Source organism: Canis lupus, chromosome 16 (genome assembly GCF_048164855.1).
Source record: "Canis lupus baileyi chromosome 16, mCanLup2.hap1, whole genome shotgun sequence".
Lineage (NCBI taxonomy): Eukaryota > Metazoa > Chordata > Mammalia > Carnivora > Canidae > Canis > Canis lupus.
Window position 1 is genome coordinate 50,052,925 of NC_132853.1, and position 21,706 is coordinate 50,074,630.

The window sequence follows — 21,706 nt, forward strand, 5'->3', positions numbered from 1 at the left end:
GTGGGGGTGTTAGTGCTTAAGTCCTTTCAACAGACAGAGCTAGGAAATATGTGTATGAATGCTGATACACATATTTATTTCTTGATTTACTTGTGTGTATTCCTATGAAGCTAAACATGAGTTCACAGGTGTTCACACTGATGTCTCAAATCTAACCCAGTACTGCTGGTTCACTTTAGCCTTCTCACCCAGTTTCTCTGTAACTTCACACCTTCCCACTCCAACAATGAGAATCCTGGCTCCCACCGCCCACCGTCCATTTCCTGAGTTATTCCATCCTAGTATATAAGTATAACAATTGTAGAATTTTTAAGCTATACCCCTATGAGAAACAACTGTACTGGCTAGAGTACGTTGTTTATGTATAGTTCCTTTGTGTTTTGTGTTAGAGTTTGTAGTCAAAACACCATTTTCAAAGTCCCTCAGGTCAGTCCTCCCCTTACCGCTCCCTGACTTATGTTTTAGCAATCACTCTAGGTGTCATTACGTTTGGGTAGAAGTATGGAGCATCAGGGGGCTGTTGTGGGTGAACAACAATGTATCTCAGATCAGGGTTGTAGCAGAGGTGGTACAAATTGGCTGCTTCTAGATATATTTTAAAGGGAGAGCCAGGGCAGCCTGGGGGGCTCAGCAGTTTAGCGCCGCATTCAGCCCAGGGCATGATCCTGGAGACGGGGTGGGATTGGGTCCCACGTCGGGCTTCCTGCATGGAACCTGCTTCTGCCTGTGTCTCTGCCTCTCTCTCTGTGTATGTCTCTCATGAATAAATAAAATCTTAAAAAAAAGAAGCTTCCAATAATTTAAAAAAAATAATAAAGGGAGAGCCCATGAGGTTTCCTGGTGGACTGATCAGTAGGCTGAGACAGAAGTGTCAAGGATGTCTCCAAAACTTTTTCCAGAACAGTCAAAGGAGATGGGGAAGGCTATGGGTAGAGCATATTTTAAGAGTAAAAGGCTGAGGTGAAGGAAGAATAGGGAGTTATTGCTTAGTGGGTGTGAAGGTTCAGTTTGGGAAGATGAAAATGTCTGGAGGTGGATGTGGTGATTGCTATAGAACATACAAATATATTTAATGTGTTGACCTGTACATATACACTTGAAAATGGTTAAAATTATAATTTTTATGTTATATATATTTAGCTACAATAGAAAAGAGAGTATGAGGAACACATCAGGAGTTCAGTTTTAGACATGTTGATTTTGAGATGTCTACTAGACATACAATTGGAAGTGTTGAGGAGGCAGTCAGAAATGAGCCTGGAGCTGGGGAGAGAGGCTCTGGTTGGACATACACATTTGAGAATTGTCAGCATATAGATGATGTTTAGAACCTGTTCCTTCCTGCAGAAACCACATGTAAGGAAGGCTCTTGCCCATTCTTACCTACTCCTTGCCTCCTGAGTGACTCTGGTGCTGCCCCTGTGCAGCCCTTCATGGTGTGCTGTGTCTCTTACTTCTAGGGATCTATGAGTATAAAACACTTCTTTCTCTTTAACAGTCATATCTGTGTCTGTATGTCTGAAAATACCTGATTAAAATAGATCCTTGGGGGACGCCTGGGGAATCAGTTGGTTGTGTGTCCAACTCTTGGTTGGTTCAGGTCATGATCTCAGGTTAAGATCTCTTTGGTTCAGGTCATGGGATTGAGCCCTGCCTTAGCATGGACTGTGGAGTCTGCTTGAAATTCTCTCCCTCTGTCCCTTCCCCTGCTTTTATGCTCTCTCTCTCTCTCAAATAAAATAAATAAAATCTTAAAAAATAGATCCTGGGAACCCTTAATACAAGCACCAATGTATATTAATGCACGATAGAAACCTTAAACTTTTAGAAGGCTATAAATAGTTATTATTAAGGCATTTAGCTCAGTTTTACAATGAAAAATGCAATTCTGATTTTGACAATCTCTTGTTTTTAAGCCAGCTTTCCCAGCAGTAAACGTGATTCTTTGATTTCTGTTTTGTTTTCAATTGGTTCCAAGTTTGGAGGAGTAAAGCATTAGCCTTCTCAGAACCAAAAACAGCCATGATTAACTTTATTTATTTATTTTCTTTCTTTTCTTTTTTCTAAGGAGTCATGCCTTCCCTTTCCTTTGGGCCTTTGCAGATTCCACTCTTTCTGTCCAGAATACTTCCCTTGCACTATTTGCTTCCTACTCATTATCCAGCTTTCTCTAGGACTCCTCTCTTATCTGACCAATACTAAGTCAGGAGACTATCTTTCATGTTCCCCAAATACTTTATACTTCCTCATAACTTGTGTCATATTGTGATTTAAATGTTTCAGTCTAAAATTCATGGTTTAATGGTCTGGGTTCCCTGAAAGAATTCCTATCAGGGCAGTGACAGTGACCATGTCTGATTTTTTACTTGTTATGTTTCCTATGCTTAGTATAATATGGGCTTTAAATAAATATTTGCTGTTTGGATTAATAAACTATAGCCAGTATAGCTATTTATACTGCCCCATTACTTGATTTCCATTTGACTTTGCATTTTTTTCTTTTGTACACCCACAAGTTCTTAATTGAATAAAAATATTTGTCTAGGACTGTCCAAATCCAAGGAAGATGTTTGTTTAAAAGTAATCCCCCTTCCTTCCCACAAATTAGGCACTGAATTAGAACTTTTGCTCTCAAATAGCAGAGTACTACAGAAAACTCTTGAAATCACAGATCTCTCTTAGAGAAGAAAATGATCAGATTTATCAAGGGGTCATTGTTTATGCTTTCATTTGAGGGCTGATTTTCATTACCTTGAATTTGTGAAGTATTCAGCCTCTTTTCTTTGTGTTGTAATTGGCAGGGGAGAGATTCTGGTAAATCTTTATACCTGACAAAAGACATGAAAAGATTTAATACATATATGAAACCAGCAAATATTAGTTCCATTTATCAGTTTTTGTTGACTGGAATGACTGTAAGCATCACAGTGTACCTCCTAAGGGACCTGTTACTGTCACTCGCCAATAGTTACAGGACGGGCAGTGAAAAAATGCTGGCTGCTGAGGTCCATATTTGCCCTATCCCTGCGTTGCCCTTATACCCTTAAAAAATCTGATTTTCTTCATTTTACAAAAGTGGAAACTGAGGCTCAGAGGGATTAAATAACTTGTTCCAAATTGCGCAGATAATAGGTGAAAGTCCTGGGATTCAAATTCAGGTTTATCTGACTCCAAAGCTCAAGGATATAAGCCCTACACTATTCCTATTGCTAGAAATATAAGTTGCTTTAAATTTTTATTTTATTTATTTTTTAAGATTTATTTATTTATTTATTTATTTATTTATTTATTTATGATAGACATAGAGAGAGAGAGAGAGACACAGGAGGAGGGAGAAGCAGGCTCCATGCTGGGAGCCCAATGCGGGACTCCATCCCGGGACCCCAGGATCGCGCCCTGGGCCAAAGGCAGGCGCCAAACCGCTGAGCCACCCAGGGATCCCCATGTTTTAAATTTTTAAATGGTATAAATAATCTTATGGTGAATATCTTTATACTGAAAGCTTTGTAACTGTAGTTATTTTATGACTTTAACTGCCAAATTGTATTTTTACCAGCATATAAAATAGAGGTAGTATAGCTATACATTATCTCTATGTGTATCAACTATCTATCTATCTATCTATCTATCTACCTTTCTAACTTTCTTTTTTTTTTTTTTTTCCTTTCTAACTTTCTATCTATCATCTGATGCAGAGAGTGCTTCTAGAAAGTTTGGAACCTTGGGTGACTTTTCATTTTCTCAGAAAAATAAAATCTGGAAAGAGAGAAAACATATTAATATTTGCAGATAGTTTGTATAGATCTGCAGGAGGTTATTAATTTAGGAACATAAAAATATATTACCTAAAACTGGGTTTGCTTATAATACAGTTATTTAAAAGTAGATTTAAATAATCATGATTTTATAAATTAATTTTACTTAAAATACGTTTAGCTTTGATCCTAAGCTAAAAGTTTTATTTTTAAATTTTTTTTCTAAGCTTAAAGTTTTAATATGGAATCTCTTGGTTTTTATTTCTACAGGAAGCAGTTAAAAAAGTAAAAGGGGAAGAAATACTAAGCATGGGTAAATTTAAAAAGTTATGGTTTATGAATTTAGTATCCTCTACAGTCTCCAGTAGGTTCAACTAATTTTTTCTTTCTTTTTTTTTTTTTAAATTTTATTTATTTATTCATGAGAGATACAGAGAGAGGCAGAGACATAGGTAGGGGGAGAAGCAGGCTCCTTGAGGGAAGCCCCATGTGGGACTTTATCCCCGGTCTTTGGGATCACAACCTGAGCCAAAGGCAGATGCTCAACCACTGAGGCACCCAGGTGCCCCCCTCAACTCATTTTCAAAGAGGCACCTGGGAAAAAAGGAAGTGATAAGGTCTCAAAATGTACCATTTCTAACTTTTTAGGTGTGGAATTTTACCTTTAATTTTCTCTGCTTTAATAACACTGATTTCTTCTTCTGATATTTCTGTTCTATTATCTGTTCGGACTTCTGAAAACTTAAGTTGGCCCTTACTCAGATACGGCATTTTATATTTGTTGTGTTTCTAAATAGAAATGAATTTCTTTTGCATGATATAAAAGATGCAGTAGATGGAGAAATATGGATTTCTCAAGAAGCAAGAGGAAAGTAGAAGGCCAGGCAGTGTGTTTTTATTAGTTACATAAAAAAAGGGATACTCTTGGGATGCCTGAGTGGCTCAGCAGTTTAGTGCCTGCCTTCAGCCTAGCGCATGATCCTGGAGTCCCAGGATCGAGTCCCACGTCAGGCTCCCTTCATGGAGCCTGCTTCTCCCTCTGCCTGTGTCTCTGCCTCTCTCTCTCTCTGTGTCTCTTATGAATAAATAAAATCTTTTTTTTTTTTAAAGGATACTCTTCGCAGAATTTCAAATCTTACCTTGGCTCATGCATGGGAAAGTCTTTTTATTTTATAATGTTTCAAAGGTTTGAAGTACCTTAGATTTGGAATGAGCCCAGTCTGGCCTCTCATCTCATGGAGGAATTCCCTCTACGTGTGGTATTATCGAGTCTGTGCTTGACTACTTTCCATGACAAGGATGTCACTAGTTCAAGAGACAGCTTGTAATTCAGGGTAAGGGAACAACGAGATCAAGGGATCTGGCAGCTTTAAGGTTGTCTTACTCACGTGCCTCTAAAAAGGTCAATAATCTACTTCTGTAGCAGTGGCATAGTCAAGGACAGTAGGAGAAATACTCTCAAAATGGCACAGAAAGTAGATGGTTTGAGAGAGAAGAGAGGCTTTTCTTCTTATGCTGTGATAAAATATAGACCAAGCTCTTTCTTTTGGTCATTTGTGGCTACAGTTTACTGGAATTTGTAATTATCAGACTAAGAAAAAAGCTATTTTTATTTTTTTAAAGATTTGATTTATTTATTCATGAGAGACACAGAGAGAGGCAGAGATACAGGCAGAGGGAGAAGCAGGCTGCATGCAGGGAGCCTGACATGGGATTCGATCCTGGGTCTCCAGGATCATGCCCTGGGCTGAAGGCGGCGCTAAACCGCTAAGCCACCCAGGCTACCCCGAAAAAAGCTATTTTTAATGTCACAGACATATCTCCCTTCCCAATTTTAGCGTAAGGTTAGTCACAGCCAATTTACCCAGATTTCATTTTTCTGGCCATGGTTGAGCTACAGACCCTTTCTCTGGACTGACTTGCTTAAGGGATTAGGTCTTCTTTCTGATCCTCTAACTTTATTCTCTGTTAAACTGGCACTCAAAATATCTTAATGTATTACTGACAACTTCTTAAGCCCTCTACGATAGTCTGTCCTCTTACGCAAAAATTCTCTCTCATTTGAGGGGAACAGGAAAGAGAACTTTTTGTTTCTCCAATCTAAAAGGACATATATTTTTTTCTTTTCATAAAGAATCTTTATCTTTGGGATACCTGGGTGGTTCAGCAGTTGAGCACCTGCCTTCAGCCCAGGGCATGGGATTGGAGTCCCTGAAGTCCTGGGATTGAGTCCCACATTGGGCTCCCTGCAGGGAGCCTGCTTCTCTCTCTGCCTGTGTCTCTGCCTCTCTCTCTGTGTCTCCCATGAATGAATAAATAAAATCTTAAAAAAAAAAACTTTATCTTCAATTCATATGCTTAGTTTTTTTTTCATATGCTTAGTTTTATAAATAAATTTATCTTTGGGTACTTGAAGAGCCTTCTAATTTGTTTCCCCATAGCCTTGTGGGTATTTAAAATTTGTTATCACCTTAATAGGTCTTTACCTTAATCTATGTGGGGTACCTGGGTAGCTTAGTTGGTTGGGTGTCTGACTCTTGGTTTCAGTACAGGTCTTGATCTCAGGTTCATGAGATCAGGCCCCAACTCAGGCTCTGTGCTTGGCACAGAGTTGGCTTGAGATTCTCTTTCCCTCTGCCTCTCTCCCTGCTCGTGCTCTCTAAATAAGTAAAATCTTTAAAAAAAAAAATTCTTTACCTTAATCTATTTATCACCTGAAGACATTCATTACTTACCTCTTGCCATGGAAGCTGGGTATTTTTGTTAGAGGATTCAGCTTAAGTTTTGATTTAATGTCAGAAACTGCCATGGGGCCAGTAACTCTGTCTGGAATTCAGAAGATACAAATAGGATCAAATCACAGATGAATTCCTCTCTTTTCTTTTTTTTTAAGATTTTATTTATTTATTCATGAGAAACACAGAGGGGAGAGAGAGAGAGAGAGAGGCAGAGACACAGGCAGAGGGAGAAGCAGGCTCCATGCAGGGAGCCTGACGTGGGACTCAATCCCAGGTCTCCAGGATCACACCCTGGGCTGAAGGTGGCGCTAAACTGCTGAGCCACCCGGGCTGCCCAAATTCCTCTATTTTCTTTAGCAACTATTCTAGCTCAAGACCTAGAGTTTGAAGTCCAGGGCCTTGAGGAACATGTGCAAATGTGCACATGTTCAAGTTAGATGTATGTGCAAAGTTGGAAGGCCATGTGTAAGAACCCCTTCACTGTCCTGAGATCTCTAAGCAAAATATCTTACTGTTGTCTCCCCCTTCAAATAGTGTCACTCTGATCATGTATAAAAGCAAATGGTACCGTGTGACATAGATAAAGCATCCTGGAAGTGTGTGGAAAAGTTATTTAAGTAACTTTAAGTAAAAACAAAATTTATTTTTGAAATAAGTAGACAATTTCATGTCATAATTGACAGAGAATAAAATGTGACAGCATTTCTAAAATATTTACCCAATTGTTTATATCTTGGATACCTGCCTGGTACTAAGATTTTCCCAGGATTTCCTTCTGGGAGGTCTGTCCCTGCCCTGTCAATTCTTAGGAGTGCATTGGTCTTTCTTGAATGTAGGAGTGGAGGTGGGATACAATGCTGTTTTGCCACTCTAAAACCTCCCAAATGGACTTTTAACCACTAGAGCCTCCCTCGTCCTGCCTTTCCACTTAGGCAGAGTTTGGGCATCAGGGCCTATAGATCAGAAGCTGGGTTGGTAGGGCTTCCCCCTTTTATTGTTGGTTTTACCTCTCCAATTGCAATTTTCAAAGTATAGACTGTATTAGGTGGTTCACTGGCAAGAACACTGGATTGCTGATTTAGGAATAATAGATAACTACTAGGAAGCCACAAAGAAAAGTCTTTGAATGTTTAGTTACAGTTTGGTCCATTTTCCCAAGTCTTCATCTCAGAGCCTGGAAAGCCAGTCATTTCTAAACAACCCCATTACATGTATTCAAACTCTAGAAACCTACCACAGAGATGGGAACTCCGGAGAGGCTCAATAATTTAGGCACTTGAAAGGTGCTGTGAAATCATCCTCATAGTGCAAAATAAACATTACTTTAAAAAACTACCTTCAATCTCTCATAGAGATGATAGATTGAAAAAAAAAGACTCAGCATAGACTCCTACAAAATCCAGATATTTGCCTACTTTTAAGCCATGCTTCCTTCCACCTCTGGGCTTCAATCAGATCAAGAATCCAATAAGGGGGTTTGTTCCATCATACAACTGTGACCTCATTCACTTCTCAGGCTTAGGCCCAGGTGACAATGACCTACGAGCCCCTTCCAGCTTTAGAGCAACCATGTTTTCACTGTGGTTTACTTAGCACCCCTGGGGTATGTGTGGGTGTGATTTGCAGAATGAGAACATTTTGACATTGTGGGGATTTCAGGGAAGGGGAAGTTTTTTGTTTTTAAATTTTGTATTCCATGTTAAACATTAGTGAGCTGAAGTTGTTCAAATGAAAATTTTTACCTAAATGCCTTGATTGAATGGTGATTAAGAACCATTTCATTCATTGCTTAAGCTTAGGAAGGACAAAACAAAAACTCTCATAGGGTTGAAGACTATAATATTATTGGAAGGAGTAATTTTAAAAAGCAATTACAAATTATTACTGTATAATTAGAAACTTTAGAAACTTTAATAGAAAAATATTTCTAAAAAAATCTAAAATATTTCTAAAATTAGAAACTTTAATATTCAAGGTCTTAAATGTCTCATGGCATTGTAAATCATTTAGCACAGGAATTGGGCATGTTTTTAATCTTCCTCAGGGCCAAGCATAGATAGATACCTTTGACACCCAAGGTTTAGCTTCAGTCCTCAAAATTGTTTCAGGCCTCACTTAGTAGCTGCAGTTTTATAGGCTTCCTATCTCTGCTCTCAGAGTTTATTTATTATGAGAATAATTTTTTTAAAGATCTTGTTTATTTATTCATGAGAGACACAGAGAGAGAGGCAGAAACATAGTCAGAGGGAGAAGCAGGCTCCTTGCAAGGAGCCCGATGTGGGACTCCATCCCGGGACCCAGGATCACACCTTGAGTAGAAGGCAGATTCTCAACCGCTGAGCCACCCAAACATCCCTATTGTGAGCATAATTTGACATTTCCCTAGTGTTTCTGAACTTAGTACATTGCCTCCTATTCTGCTTTGTGATGCAAAGGGAAAGAAAGGGATGGTTTAATTTATAAATTAATTAAACAAGTATTTAATAAGGACCTACTCTGTTAGAGCCTACCAGGATTAAAATGGAAATACTGGCAGTTCCTATTGGATAGTATTGTTGAGAAGTATATTAATATTAATATTATTATTTTAAATTGTGGTAAAAAAACATAAAATTTACTACCTTAACCATTTCAAGCATACAGTTTAGTATTGTTAAGTATATTCACACTGTTGTGCAACCAAGTTCCAGAACTTTTTTATCTTGCAAAAATGAGCTTCTAAAATTATTAAATAATAGCATTCCATTTACCCTTCCCCTTAATCCCATTCTATTTTCTATGAATTAGACTTTAGAAATCTAAGTGGAATCACACAGTATTTGTCTTTTTGTGACTGGCTTATTTCACTTAGCATAATGTCCTCAAGGTTCATCCATGTTGTAGCATGTGTCAGAATTTCCTTCTTTTTTAAGCCTGAATAATAATTATATGTACCACATTTTATTTATCCATTTATCTGCCAAAGGACACTTGGATTGCTTTCACCTTTGGGCTACTATGAATAAAGTTGCTATGACACATTGGTGTACAAATGTCTCTTTGAGACCTTGCTTTCAATCTTTTGGATATATACCAAGCAGTAAATTGCTGGATCACATGGTAATTCCATTTTCAGTTTTTTAAAGAAATATTGTTTTCCATGGTTGCCACCATTTTACACTTCCACTAAGTGCACAAGGGTTTTAATTTTTCTAGATCATTTTCTGTTTTGTTTTTTGTTTTTTTTTTGACAGTAGCCACCCTGATGGGCGTGAGGTGATATATCTCACTGTGGTTTAATTTTTTATTTTTTTTTTAATTTTTATTTATTCATGATAGTCACAGAGAGAAAGAGAGAGAGAGAGAGAGGCAGAGACACAGGCAGAGGGAGAAGCAGGCTCCCACTGGGAGCCCGATGTGGGATTCGATCCCGGGTCTCCAGGATCGCACCCTGGGCCAAAGGCAGACGCTAAACCGCTGCGCCACCCAGGGATCTTTCACTGTGGTTTTAAATTATATTTCCCTAGTGATTAGTAATGTTAAGGATCTTTTCTTTTTTTTTGATTTATTTTTTTATTTTATTGAGAGAGCAAGCACATGAGCAGGGACGGGGCAGAGGGGCAGGAAGAGAGAGAGAATCCTCAAGCAGACTTCCTGCTGAGTATGAAGCCTGACATGGGGCTCAATCCCAAGACCCTGAGATCATGACCTGAGTTGAAATCAAGAGCTGATGGCTCAGGAAACCCAGGTGGCTTAGCGGTTTAGTGCTGCCTTAGGCCTAGGGCGTGATCCTGGAGACCCAGGATCCAGTCCCACATCTGGCTCCCTGCATGGAGCCTGCTTCTCCCTCTACCTGTGTCTCTGCCTCTCTCTGTGTTTCTCATGAATAAATAAAATAAAATCTTAAAAAAAAAAAAAAAGAAAAAGAGCTGACGGCTCAACTGACTGAGCCACCCAGACACCCTGAGTATCTTTTCATATACTTAATGGCTATTTGTATATCTTCTGTGGAAAACTGTCTCTTCAGTTCTTTTGCCCGCTTTTTTTTTCTGTTGTTATTGTTGAGTTGTAGGAGTTCTTTACATATTTTAGATATTAACCCTTTATTATTTGAAATATTTGCAAATACTGTCTTCCATTCTGTAGGTTGCCTTTTCACTCTGTTGATTGTGTTCTTTGATGCACAGTAGTTTTAGATTTTTATGCAGTCCAATTTAAAAATTTTTACTTTTGGTGTCATATCCAAGGGCTCATTCCCAGACCCACTGTCATGAAGCTTTTCTCCTACGTTTTCTTCTAAGAGTTTACTGCTTTGGGTCTTATATGTATGGAGAAGCAGAATTTTTAACATGTAGCACTGAGGGAAGAGCAATTTAGAGTGAAAAAAGAGCAAAAGCATGTAGAATAATCATAAAAATTAGGAGATGAGAAACAGTTCAGCTACATTAGAGGATAGGATTACATTAAGTGAGATAGTGGAAGCAAAAAGGATTAGGTATGTTGGATTGGGTGGTAAACAGAAGCAGAGATTGTGAATCTGAATCTCACACAAGTTTCATTTGCCTTACAGAGCATTTAAAAAATTTAAATTTCATAAATGAAAACATAGAGTTATCAGTTTAGGACTTTGCATGAAAAACCCAAAGATCAGAAAATGGCTCACATTCTGGTATAGCAGTAATTGGCTAGAGCAGAACAAGTGTCAACCTTTTAGCTAAAATCATTAAGATTCCTGATTGCCATAGTCCCTATTAATTTTTCTAGTTTCTTATACCATGCATGTCATTCATTTAATCTGTTTTTTTTTTGTTTTTTTTTTTTGTTTTTTTTAGACATATACACATCTTCATTGTTAAGCTAAGGCAGTCTGCACTTTATTAGCACTGGGGAATCCTAAAGATATTTGAGTAGGAATGTTGAATGAATATAGCTGTTTTCTATGGGAATTAATTCAACCATATTACTCTAATAGTTATTTAGGCTCATATTCTCTTCTGACCTTATAAGGAATAAAAAGGAAGTGAATATTAGATGGGGCAGGATATCTGGTATTAGGCTTCTTCCTATGTAGTACTGTTTGCTAAAGCAGAAAAACTCCATGACAAAATGTTGTGTCTCAGTGTGATTTATAATTTGTAAGTTCTGAAAACCTAATATATAATATCTGATCCATCTTGTACAGACAAAGATATATGAGCCTTAAAGAGACGAACATTTTACAAGTTCTATCATTTACCAGATTAATGGGAACTGGACTTTTCAGAATAATAAAAAAGTAGCTACCTCTCTGTTAGAGATACTGCCCCAGTAGGCCAATTTCTTTACAGGCAGAGTTTCTCTTTTTTCTCCCTGGCTGTTTTGCTTTCCCTGACTGTAAGCACCTTGAGGTCAGAAGCTCAGTGTTCTATGACAGAATCATAGGAGGTGTTCAATGAATGACTTGGTAAAGGCAAGGTGTTCTTTCCTTTTTGGACAGAGATATTGTGCTTCATCATTACTCCCTCCCCTTTGGCTTGTCCTAATCTTTATGATCTAGAAATCATCAGGGTATGTCAGCATGAAGGAAATATTATTTCCTACCCTCAACTCTGGTAGGCTGGGTAGGCAAAATCCTCTGGGATGGCCTAATCCTGATGAGCCCCAATTCCTCTCTTGCTCCCTCCTGACTAGTCTAGATTAATGATAACGGAAATATTTGCAGAAATTAAAAGTCTTACTCCCCTTTACACAATATGACTTTAGTTATCACTCATTCAGACCAATAGTTATAATTTTAAAATTTATGTACAAATACATGGATGGGTTTTTTTGGAGCAGCAATAAACCCTGGCCCCCATACCATTCAAACAAGGCATGCGGTGCAAGGGTGTGTGGGGGATTATAAGAATAATACTTATAAGGCAATAAGGGGAAAATATAAAATATATTCCTCCTGTTTGTTTATTCTTGAGAATCAATCCAAAATATCAGAAAATTTCAGGGATCCCTAGGTGGCTCAGCAGTTTAGTGCCTACCTTCAGCCCAGGGTGTGATCCTGGAGTCCTGGAATCGAGTCCCACATCAGGCTCCCTGCATGGGGCCTGCTTCTCCCTCTGCCTGTGTCTCTGCCTCTCTCTCTGTGTCCCTCATGAATAAATAAAATCTTTGAATGCCCCCCCCAAATATGAGAAAATTTCGCATCAACTTTATAGCAAGTTTTAATATTAAATTGCTTAACCCATGTTCTGAAAACCACTAAATGCTCTGATTTTTAATAGCTCTTCTTTTCATAATATTTGTATCCATATGGATTTGAATGAATTTACTAACTCAACAAATATAACACCATGTATCCAGTCACCTATTCATTCATCTCTTCATGTTAGGAAATAGCAATTTCATTCTTTTTTCTTAAAGATTTTATTAAAATCTTAATAAAGATTAATATGGAATATGCTCAATCCTCTTCTCTTGCATTTGACATCTAATCCAATCCATTTATTCTGTAAATATTTTATTAGTGCCTATTTTGTTCTAGGCCCTGGGATACATCAGGGAATATATCTAGCAGGAAATATTGTTGATTCCATCTTCAAAATATAAATGTAACCAAATTACTTTCCACTATCTCCACCTCTACCTGCTGTTCAGGTCTCCCTGCTTCTGCTCTTGCCTTGTCCACTACCTGTCAAGTTTATCCTACACATAGAAGCCAGGATAATCCTTTCAAAACCTAAGTCAGATCACATCATGTCTTTGCTCAAATTCTCTAGTAATTTCCTATGTCACTCGGTAAAAATCCAACCTTTACAATAGCCTTCAAGACTTATATGATCTTTACTGGTTGCACCTGCATTACGCCCTTATTGGGATACCTTATTGCACAACCCTGCAATTGTGCATTGCATAGACTATGTGACTAAACATGATAGCCCTGTCTCCTAGTTCTATGATCTTATGTCCCCCATTGCCCTTGTTCACTCTGTTCTAGCCAGAATGGCCAGTTTGCCTTTTCTCAAATACTGTAAACATGCTCTTATAAAAAGGCATTTACACTTGCTTTGCCCTCTACACGGAGTGCTCTTGCCTCAGATTATTATTATTTTTTAAATTTTTTATTTATTTATGATAGTCACACACAGAGAGAGAGAGGCAGAGACACAGGCAGAGGGAGGAGCAGGCTCCATGCACCGGGAGCCCGACGTGGGATTCGATCCCGGGTCTCCAGGATCGCGCCCTGGGCCAAAGACAGGCGCTAAACCACTGCGCCACCCAGGGATCCCTTGCCTCAGATTATTCATGGCTCACTCCCTACCTTTTAATATTTTTGCTTAAATGTCCTTTATCAGCAAGGCCTTTCTTGATTATCTTCCCCTGCTCCCAGAGTTCCCTATACCCCCCTTCCTTGCTTTATTTATTTTTTCATTTTTAAAATTTATATTTTAGGTAGTTAACATAGTGTGCAATATTGGTTTCTGGAGTAGAATTCAGTGATACATACTTACATACAACACCCAGTGTTCATCACAAGTGCTCTCCTTAATACCCATCACCCATTTTACTCACCCACCTTCCTCCATCAACCCTCAGGTTGTTCTCTATTGTCAAGAATCTTGGGGCATCTGGGTGGCTCAGTTTATCTAGTATCCAACTCTTGGTTTTGGCTTGGGTCATGGTCTCAGGGTGGTGAGATGGAGCCCCACATCGGGCTTTGTGCTCAGCATGGAGTCTGCTTGAGGTTCTTTCCCCTCCCTCTCCTATCCCTTCAGCTCCTCCCCCTGCCGGCACTCTAAGAATAAATAAACAAAATCTTTAAAAAAAAGTCTCTTATGGCTTCTCTCTCCTTTTTTCCCCCCTTCTCGTATGTTCATCTGTTTTCTTGCTTAAATTCCACATATGAATGAGATCATATAGTGTTTGTCTTTCTCTGATTTATTTCACCTAGCTAATACACTCTAGCTCCATCCACATCGTTGCAAATGGTAAGACTTTATTTTTTGATGGCTGAGTAATATTCCATTGTATATATACACCACATCTTCTTTACCTATTCATCAGTTGATAGACACTTGGGTTCTCTCCATAGTTTGGCTATTGTTGATAATGCTGCTATAAACATTGAGGTGCATGTACCCTTTCGAATCTGTATTTTTGTATCCTTTGGGTAAATACCTAGTAGTACAATTACTGGATCGTAGGGTTGTTATAATTTTAACTTTTTGAGGGACCTCCATACTGTTTTCCAGAGTGGCTGCACCAGTTTGCATTCCAAGCAGCAGCACAAAAGGGTTCCCCTTTATCTGCATCCTTGCCAACACCTGTTTCTTGTGTTGTTAATTTAGCCATTCTGATGGGTATGAGGTAGTCTCTCATTGTGGTTTTGATTTGTATTTCCCTGATGATGAGTGATGTTGAGTATCTTTTCATGTATCTGTTGGTCATCGGGATATCTTCTTTGGAAAAGTATCCTTGCTTTATTTTATGCTTTGTAGTCTCTGTCATACTATTATCTTATTTTTGTTGTTGTTGTTGTTAGATATATCTCTTCACTGGAGTGTAAGTTCTGTGAGGGTAGGGATTTTTGTCCTAGGCATGTAGAATAATGCTTGGCACATGGCAGACACTAACTGATTGTTTAAATGAATGGATATAGGCATCCATTCATTCCTTCAGCAGATACCTAGTATCTGCTAGGAACAAAGAATAACGATATAAAAGATGGCAAAAGTAGCTGACAGGGAAGTGGGACCAGTTCACCCAAATTCAGGTTTCCATGATCTGTGAGTGAATATTGGTGACAGAAGTCATCAAAATTAATAGGGTGGTATACATAGGAAATTAAAATATCCCAGGGAATAGGCATGTATTATAATTTAGGTACACCAATAGTTATCTAACCAGATCCACATGGGATGAAGGGCAATTTCATTTAATTTACTTGTGGGCATATCCTAGGTAGTTTAGAACTGGTAGACTGGTGTGATATCTGTGGGGCTGATAGTCCCAGGACATAAGTGGGGTTCCACAGATAGATACACTGGGTATATGGAAGGTGCTTTGGGACTAAGATTTATATTTGGGGCCAGCCTATTGTTTATTTTTTCCATTTACAGAGCTTGACAAGTAAACAGGTACAGATTTGGCATTCTTGTGGGTTTTTTTTTTTTTTTTGTCAGTCCTATACTTTAAAGACAATTAAACATAATTCACATACCATAAAACTCACTCTTTTAAAAGGGTGAGTTTAGTGGTTTTTAGTATATTCACAAAGTTGTATAACCATCACCACCATCTACTTCTAGAATACTTCCATCATGTAGAAAGAAGCCCTGTACCACTAGCAGCTACTCCCCATATGGTTGCCTGTAGGCAATCTACTATTTCTATCAATTTGCCTATTCTTGATATTTAATATAAACAGAACAATATAATATGTGGCCTTTTTGTCTGGCTTCTTTCACTTGGCATAATGTTTTTAAGGTTCATCAGCATTGGCACGTATCTATACTTCTTTTTATTTTTTTATTTTTTATTTTTTATTTTATTTTATTTTTTTAATTTTTATTTATTCATGATAGTCACACAGAGAGAGAGAGAGAGAGGCAGAGACACAGGCAGAGGGAGAAGCAGGCTCCATGCACCGGGAGCCCGACTTGATCCTGGGTCTCCAGGATCGCGCCCTGGGCCAAAGGCAGGCGCTAAACCGCTGCGCCACCCAGGGTTCCCCTTTTTATTTTTTTAAAGATTTTATTTATTTATTCATGAGAGACAGACAGAGAGAGAGAGAGAGAGAGAGAGAGAGAGAGGCAGAGACACAGGCAGAGGGAGAAGCAGGCTCCATGCAGGGAGCCTGAGGCAGGACTCGATCCTGGGATTCCAGGATCACGTCCTGGGCTGAAGGCAGGCGCCAAACTGCTGAGCCACCCAGGGATCCCCTTATTTCTTTTTATGGCTGAACAATATTCCATTGTTATCGATAGGCCACGTTTTGTGTATCCACTTATCAGTTGAAGAAAATTTGGATTTTCTTCACTTTTTAACTATTACAGGTCTTGTTTCTATCTATGAACATTCTTGTAAGAATTCTTGTGTGAACATATGTTTTCATTTTTCTTGGGTATAACCCATGGAGTGGAATTGCTGGGTAATATTGTAACTATACTTCACATTTTGGGGATTACCAAATTGTTTTCCACAGCAGCTGCACCATTTTACACTCCCACTGGCAATATATGAGGACTCTCAATTTCTCCATGCCCCCATTAACATTCGTTATTGTCTTTTTTTTTTTTTTTTGTAGACATCCAAGTGGGTGTGAAGTGGTAGCTTGAAGTTTCGATTTGCATTTTTCTTTTTTTTTTTTTAAGATTTTATTTATTTATTCATAGAGACAATGAGAGAGAGAGAGAGAGAGAGGCAGAGGGAGAAGCAGGCTCCATGCAGGGAGCCCCACGCGGACTCGATCCTGGATTTCCAGGATCACACTCCAGGCTGCAGGTGGCGCCAATCCGCTGTGCCACGGGGGCTGCCCTGATTTGCATTTCTTTAACGACTAACGATGTTGAACATCTTTTCATGTGAATATCAGTCATTTTTATATGATTTTAGATCTTTTGCCCATTTAAAAAGTTAGGTTATTTGTCTTTTTATTGTTGAGTTACAAATGTCTTATATTATTATGTTTTGCTTTGGATATCAGACCCTTATCAGATAAATAATTTACAAATATTTCACCTGTTTTGTGGGTTGTTTCATTTTCTTTTTTTTTTTTTTAAATAAACTTTTTAGGTTTTTTTTTTAATTTTTATTTATTTATGATAGAGAGAGAGAGAGAGAGAGAGGCGCAGAGACACAGGCAGAGGGAGAAGCAGGCTCCATGCACTGGGAGCCCGACGTGGGATTCGATCCCGGGTCTCCAGGATCGCGCCCTGGGCCAAAGGCAGGCGCCAAACCGCTGCGCCACCCAGGGATCCCTGTTGTTTCATTTTCTTGATGATGTCTTTTCAACCACAAAAGTTAGAATTTTGCAGCTGAAAAAGAACAGAACTAACATCATTAATCTAATTCACCTTTTTCATTTTATTGATAAGACCACTAAAGCACAGTGTGAATTGAATTAATCTCTTTAGTAGCAGAGTTAGGATCATTTGCTCTGTGTAGTTGCACTATAAATCGTACCAAATAAGAAACAAAGTAACTAGAGATGAAAAGAAATTCATCATGGGGGCTCCTGGGTGTCTCAGTAAATTAAGCTCTGCCTTCTGCTCAGGTCATGATCCCAGGGTCCTGGGATTAAGCTCCACATTGGGCTCCCTGCTAGGGGGAGCCTGCTTCTCCCTCACCCTCTGTACTCTCCCACCCCACTGTTGCTCACGTGGCTCTGTCTCTCTCCTGTTCTGCTCTCTCAAATAAATGAAATCTTACAAAAAATAAAAAAAAAAAAGAAAAGAAAAAAGAAAAAGAAATTAATCACAAACAAATCCATTAGAAAACAATGGAAAATATCTGATAAATCACATGTGATGCAGTGTGGTGTGGACTATAAAAGCAAAAGGAACTCAGAAAAATACCTGGAGAGAGAATGGTTTACAGTTGCCTATCAGCAAGTAGATAGAGGGTAGTGGCTAACAAAACTAATGAGGGAAAATAACCATAGGATTGAAATATATAAGTCAAAGTATTAAATCCCATCATGACGATGCCTTCACATTAGGTCTCATACTCACCTTCAGTATCATGTCCAGTTTTCACCAACTTATGTGGTGGCACCATCCCTTTTGCTTAAAGACAAGATTAAGAGTCAAAATTATATGCATTTCTAAAGTTTTAAAAAGTAGTATAGGAGGACATTACAATTTTTCTTTTAACTTTTCTTCTGATGAGTGGGAAAGTGAAGAAAATGTCAGTTATATATGACATACCCCTTTTTTTTTTAAGAATTTTAATTTAAATTCCAGTTAGTTACCATTCAGTACAGTATTAGTTTCAGTTGTATATTCAGTTTCAGTGATTCAACACTTCCATACAACACTGGTGCTCATCATGACAAGTGCACTCTTTCATCTCTAGTTAGTGATAAACCTCTTAATTTATACAGCCATTTTTGGTGCCTTAGTGTATCAAACTCCAAAAAATTGTTTTTGAAAAAGCATTATAGAGTCAACATTGAAGGTAAGACTATTCATTTTTTTTAAAGATTTTTATTTATTTATTCATAGAGACACACACACAGAGAGAGGCAGAGGGAGAAGCAGGCTCCATGCAGGGAGCCCGACATGGGACTCAATCCTGGGCCTCCAGGATCACACCCCAGGCTGCAGGTGCTAAACTGCTGCGCCACAGGGGCTGCCCTAAGACTATTCATTTATCATCTTTTAGGATGAAAGGAAGTGAAGTGACTTTGAAAACTTGTTGACTTGAGGAGAATGACCTACTGTCCATTTCATTTTCCTTAGTGCTTTGGTTATGAACTGTTGACTAATTATATGCCTTTTAATAGTATAGAGATTTCTTTCTAGTGAATTCTCCTGTGAAATGTGTGCATGCAATGTATGTTAAAATATTGACTACAAAATCTCCCCTCCTTGCTCTACCTCATCCCATGGCCAGAACAACAACCAAACAAGTACTTTAATAGTACTGGTTCTTTTCTTTTTTTCCCTCAAAATGTCACATAGTTTCATTTTATATACACAAGGAGATTAACTCAGGAGAAAAGTGCTGGGTATAATAGTTCAATTCCCTAAGTTTGGTTTAGTTTGTCCAGGTAAAGTCAATAATATATATTTTAATGTCAAGAAAGCTCAGTTGCAGGTTATGCTATGGAAACATGGAAAAGTTTTGGTAGTACTTTTAGGCTGTGAAGGCTATACAGGGTAATATATCATGTAGAAGGCAGTACAGATAAAATAGGTATATTTTCTTTATGCAAAGGGAGAGATTAATACTAATACAAAATACATTATTTGTAGGATTAAGAAAAACCTACCAAACACCTTTATTCCCTCCCTTCCCTCTCATTATTCTCTTTTTCTCTGTTGCTTGGTTCTTCTCCCTGCCTAGACATTAGTTTGCTGGTGGCATCCTATGCCATCCTAGAATATTGCATGTGGTACCACTCTGGTTAGCAATGTGACATGGAAGATTACTGTTTCTGACAAGAGGCAGATTTTACACAATAGCCTTTTTCTAAATGTATATTAGAGTTTTCCCCTATAGACCTAATAAGTATGGTTTTAGAAAATCTCATACAGAACCCTACAACCTATATCACTGCAGGCCAGAGGTGAAATTTGAATGTTTAACATCAAATGACATGAATTATTGACAGGTCTTGATGATGTTCACATAGAAGTGTCATATTCATATTATTACACTTAGGTAGCTGAAATTTACTTTTATTCCTTAGAAAAATAGAAATGGTGAAATGGGAATTGGAGAGAAAAAGATACATAAGTGTAAAAAAAAAATGCCACTCTCTAAAAAATGAGTCTAGTCATCAGAAATTTGAGAGTGAAAAATTAAATCATAGGTAGCATGTGTTTGAATGTACAAAAAATGTTAATACTGTATTCAGAAATAAATCTGTTCCCTAAATACCTATATCCATAAGAAAAGTTAGTAAGTGGACTTTAAGTAGTATCTGGTGAATTTGTGTAATAGACTCTACCATTGGAAGTTTCTAAAATTATGAAACATACTTTTCAATGTCTACATATTCTTTAATGCACAGTGGACCTCACAGAATAAGATACATTTTGGTGGCAACAAGTGGAATGGGGTTAGGTAGTGAAAAAAGCAAGTGCTTGGAGAGCAGGGTAGGCATGTGAAACATGTATGTTTAATAGAGACTGGAAACACAAGAGAAAAAGGCAACAGTACTAGGAAAACAAGTGGCAGCAGGAGTGAGATAAAAATAGTCTATTAATAGAGACAGGGAAAAGAGAAGAAAAACAGGTAGAAAGAAGAAATGGAAGAGGATAAAAAAGGATGGAAAAGCAAGCAGACAGGACTGGCAAGTTGTGTTCTCTCAGTTTTGTAAAAGGGTTTTAACAATGGATTCTGATTTGGGTGACTCACTTAGGTCCCCTGGGGTTTTATATAGTGTTATATAACTACTTCTTTTGAGTGGCCCAGATTGGGAGGGTTACTATGAGAATGACCTTGATAAAGCTGCTTGGGTTAGTGCATCTTCCATTATCTGAAAGCAGGAGACTAGAACCTCTATTAGTCAAATCCACAAGCATTTATTGAGCATATACTATCTACTCAAAAACAGTCTTGCTGAGAGCAGGAACTTAGCTTGTCTCTTTTTTATTGCTGAACTTTCTTTTTCACAGTGCTTAGGTACTCAATAAATGCTTATTGATGAACACTGATTTTTAAAAATTATTTATTTTTTCATGAGAGAGAGAGAGAGAGAGAGAGAGAGAAAGGCCGATACACAGGCAGAGGAAAAAGCAGGCTCCATGCAGGGAGCCCGAAGTGGGACTCAATCCGGGGTCTCCAGGGTCAGGCCCTGGACCGAAGGTGGCACTAAACCGCTGAGCCACCTGGGCTGCCAGATGAACACTGATCTTATATAGGATCACAGAGGATTGCTTCTAACATCTCTAAATTTATCACCATGATTTTAAATGCTGGGGTTAAAAGCTACTAAGCAGACATTTTTGAAAGTTTTCTGGCACCAGCGTCAGAAGCAGCAATATATGGGATAGAATGGGACCTATTCAAAGACATCTTTTTTTCTTTTGCAAATAATAAAATACAACAGACAACAGAACTCATTTGGAAATTTAAGTGTGGGTGCCCAGAATTTAAATTTATCTTCTCTTATTAAGATTCATTTTGTAGATACTTACATAAAACACCTTAAATTATTCTTAAATTCTTCTTTTTGAATCACTAGCAGGCTTTCAGAGATACATCAATTAAAAAAAATCATTCTCATTGAAAAATGCTGGTATAGAGAGCAAATCAAAATGACTGGAGACTGAAGTACAGATTGAGGTTGTGTTAGGAGCAAGAGGACAGAAGACAAGTTTTAACTTGCCTCTCCTGATGAGTTTCACAGCATCATTTTCAAACCTCCCATTCATTCTTTTCTAAGTAAGTACAGACGGTGGTATTTGGCATTGGGAAACTTATTTTAGAAATAAATATGTTAAGAGGCCTGCAAACAGAAAGTACTGAGGTTATGTGTTAAATTTCACAGGCATCCAGAAAGGAATTTGGGGTCATCAGATGTACCTATCA

The 21,706-nt window shown here is 38.1% G+C and overlaps 1 protein-coding gene across 8 annotated transcripts in view; it reads right to left on the bottom strand.

Moving 5' to 3' along the window:
• Nucleotides 1–21,706, bottom strand: part of EFCAB3 (EF-hand calcium binding domain 3) — a 60,550-nt gene that overhangs the window by 24,067 nt on the left and 14,777 nt on the right. For 6 of the 8 annotated variants that reach the window (XM_072781349.1, XM_072781348.1, XM_072781347.1 and 3 more), the window contains 3 exons: nt 18,178–18,231; nt 6,491–6,581; nt 2,752–2,828 (listed from right to left, as the gene is read on the bottom strand). In XM_072781349.1, coding sequence (XP_072637450.1) covers nt 2,752–2,828; nt 6,491–6,581; nt 18,178–18,231 — 222 coding nt within the window. Of the gene's footprint in view, nt 1–2,751; nt 2,829–6,490; nt 6,582–7,727; nt 7,960–18,177; nt 18,232–21,706 lie in introns of those variants that run through there. The other 2 variants (XM_072781352.1, XM_072781353.1) reach the window with 2 other exon arrangements.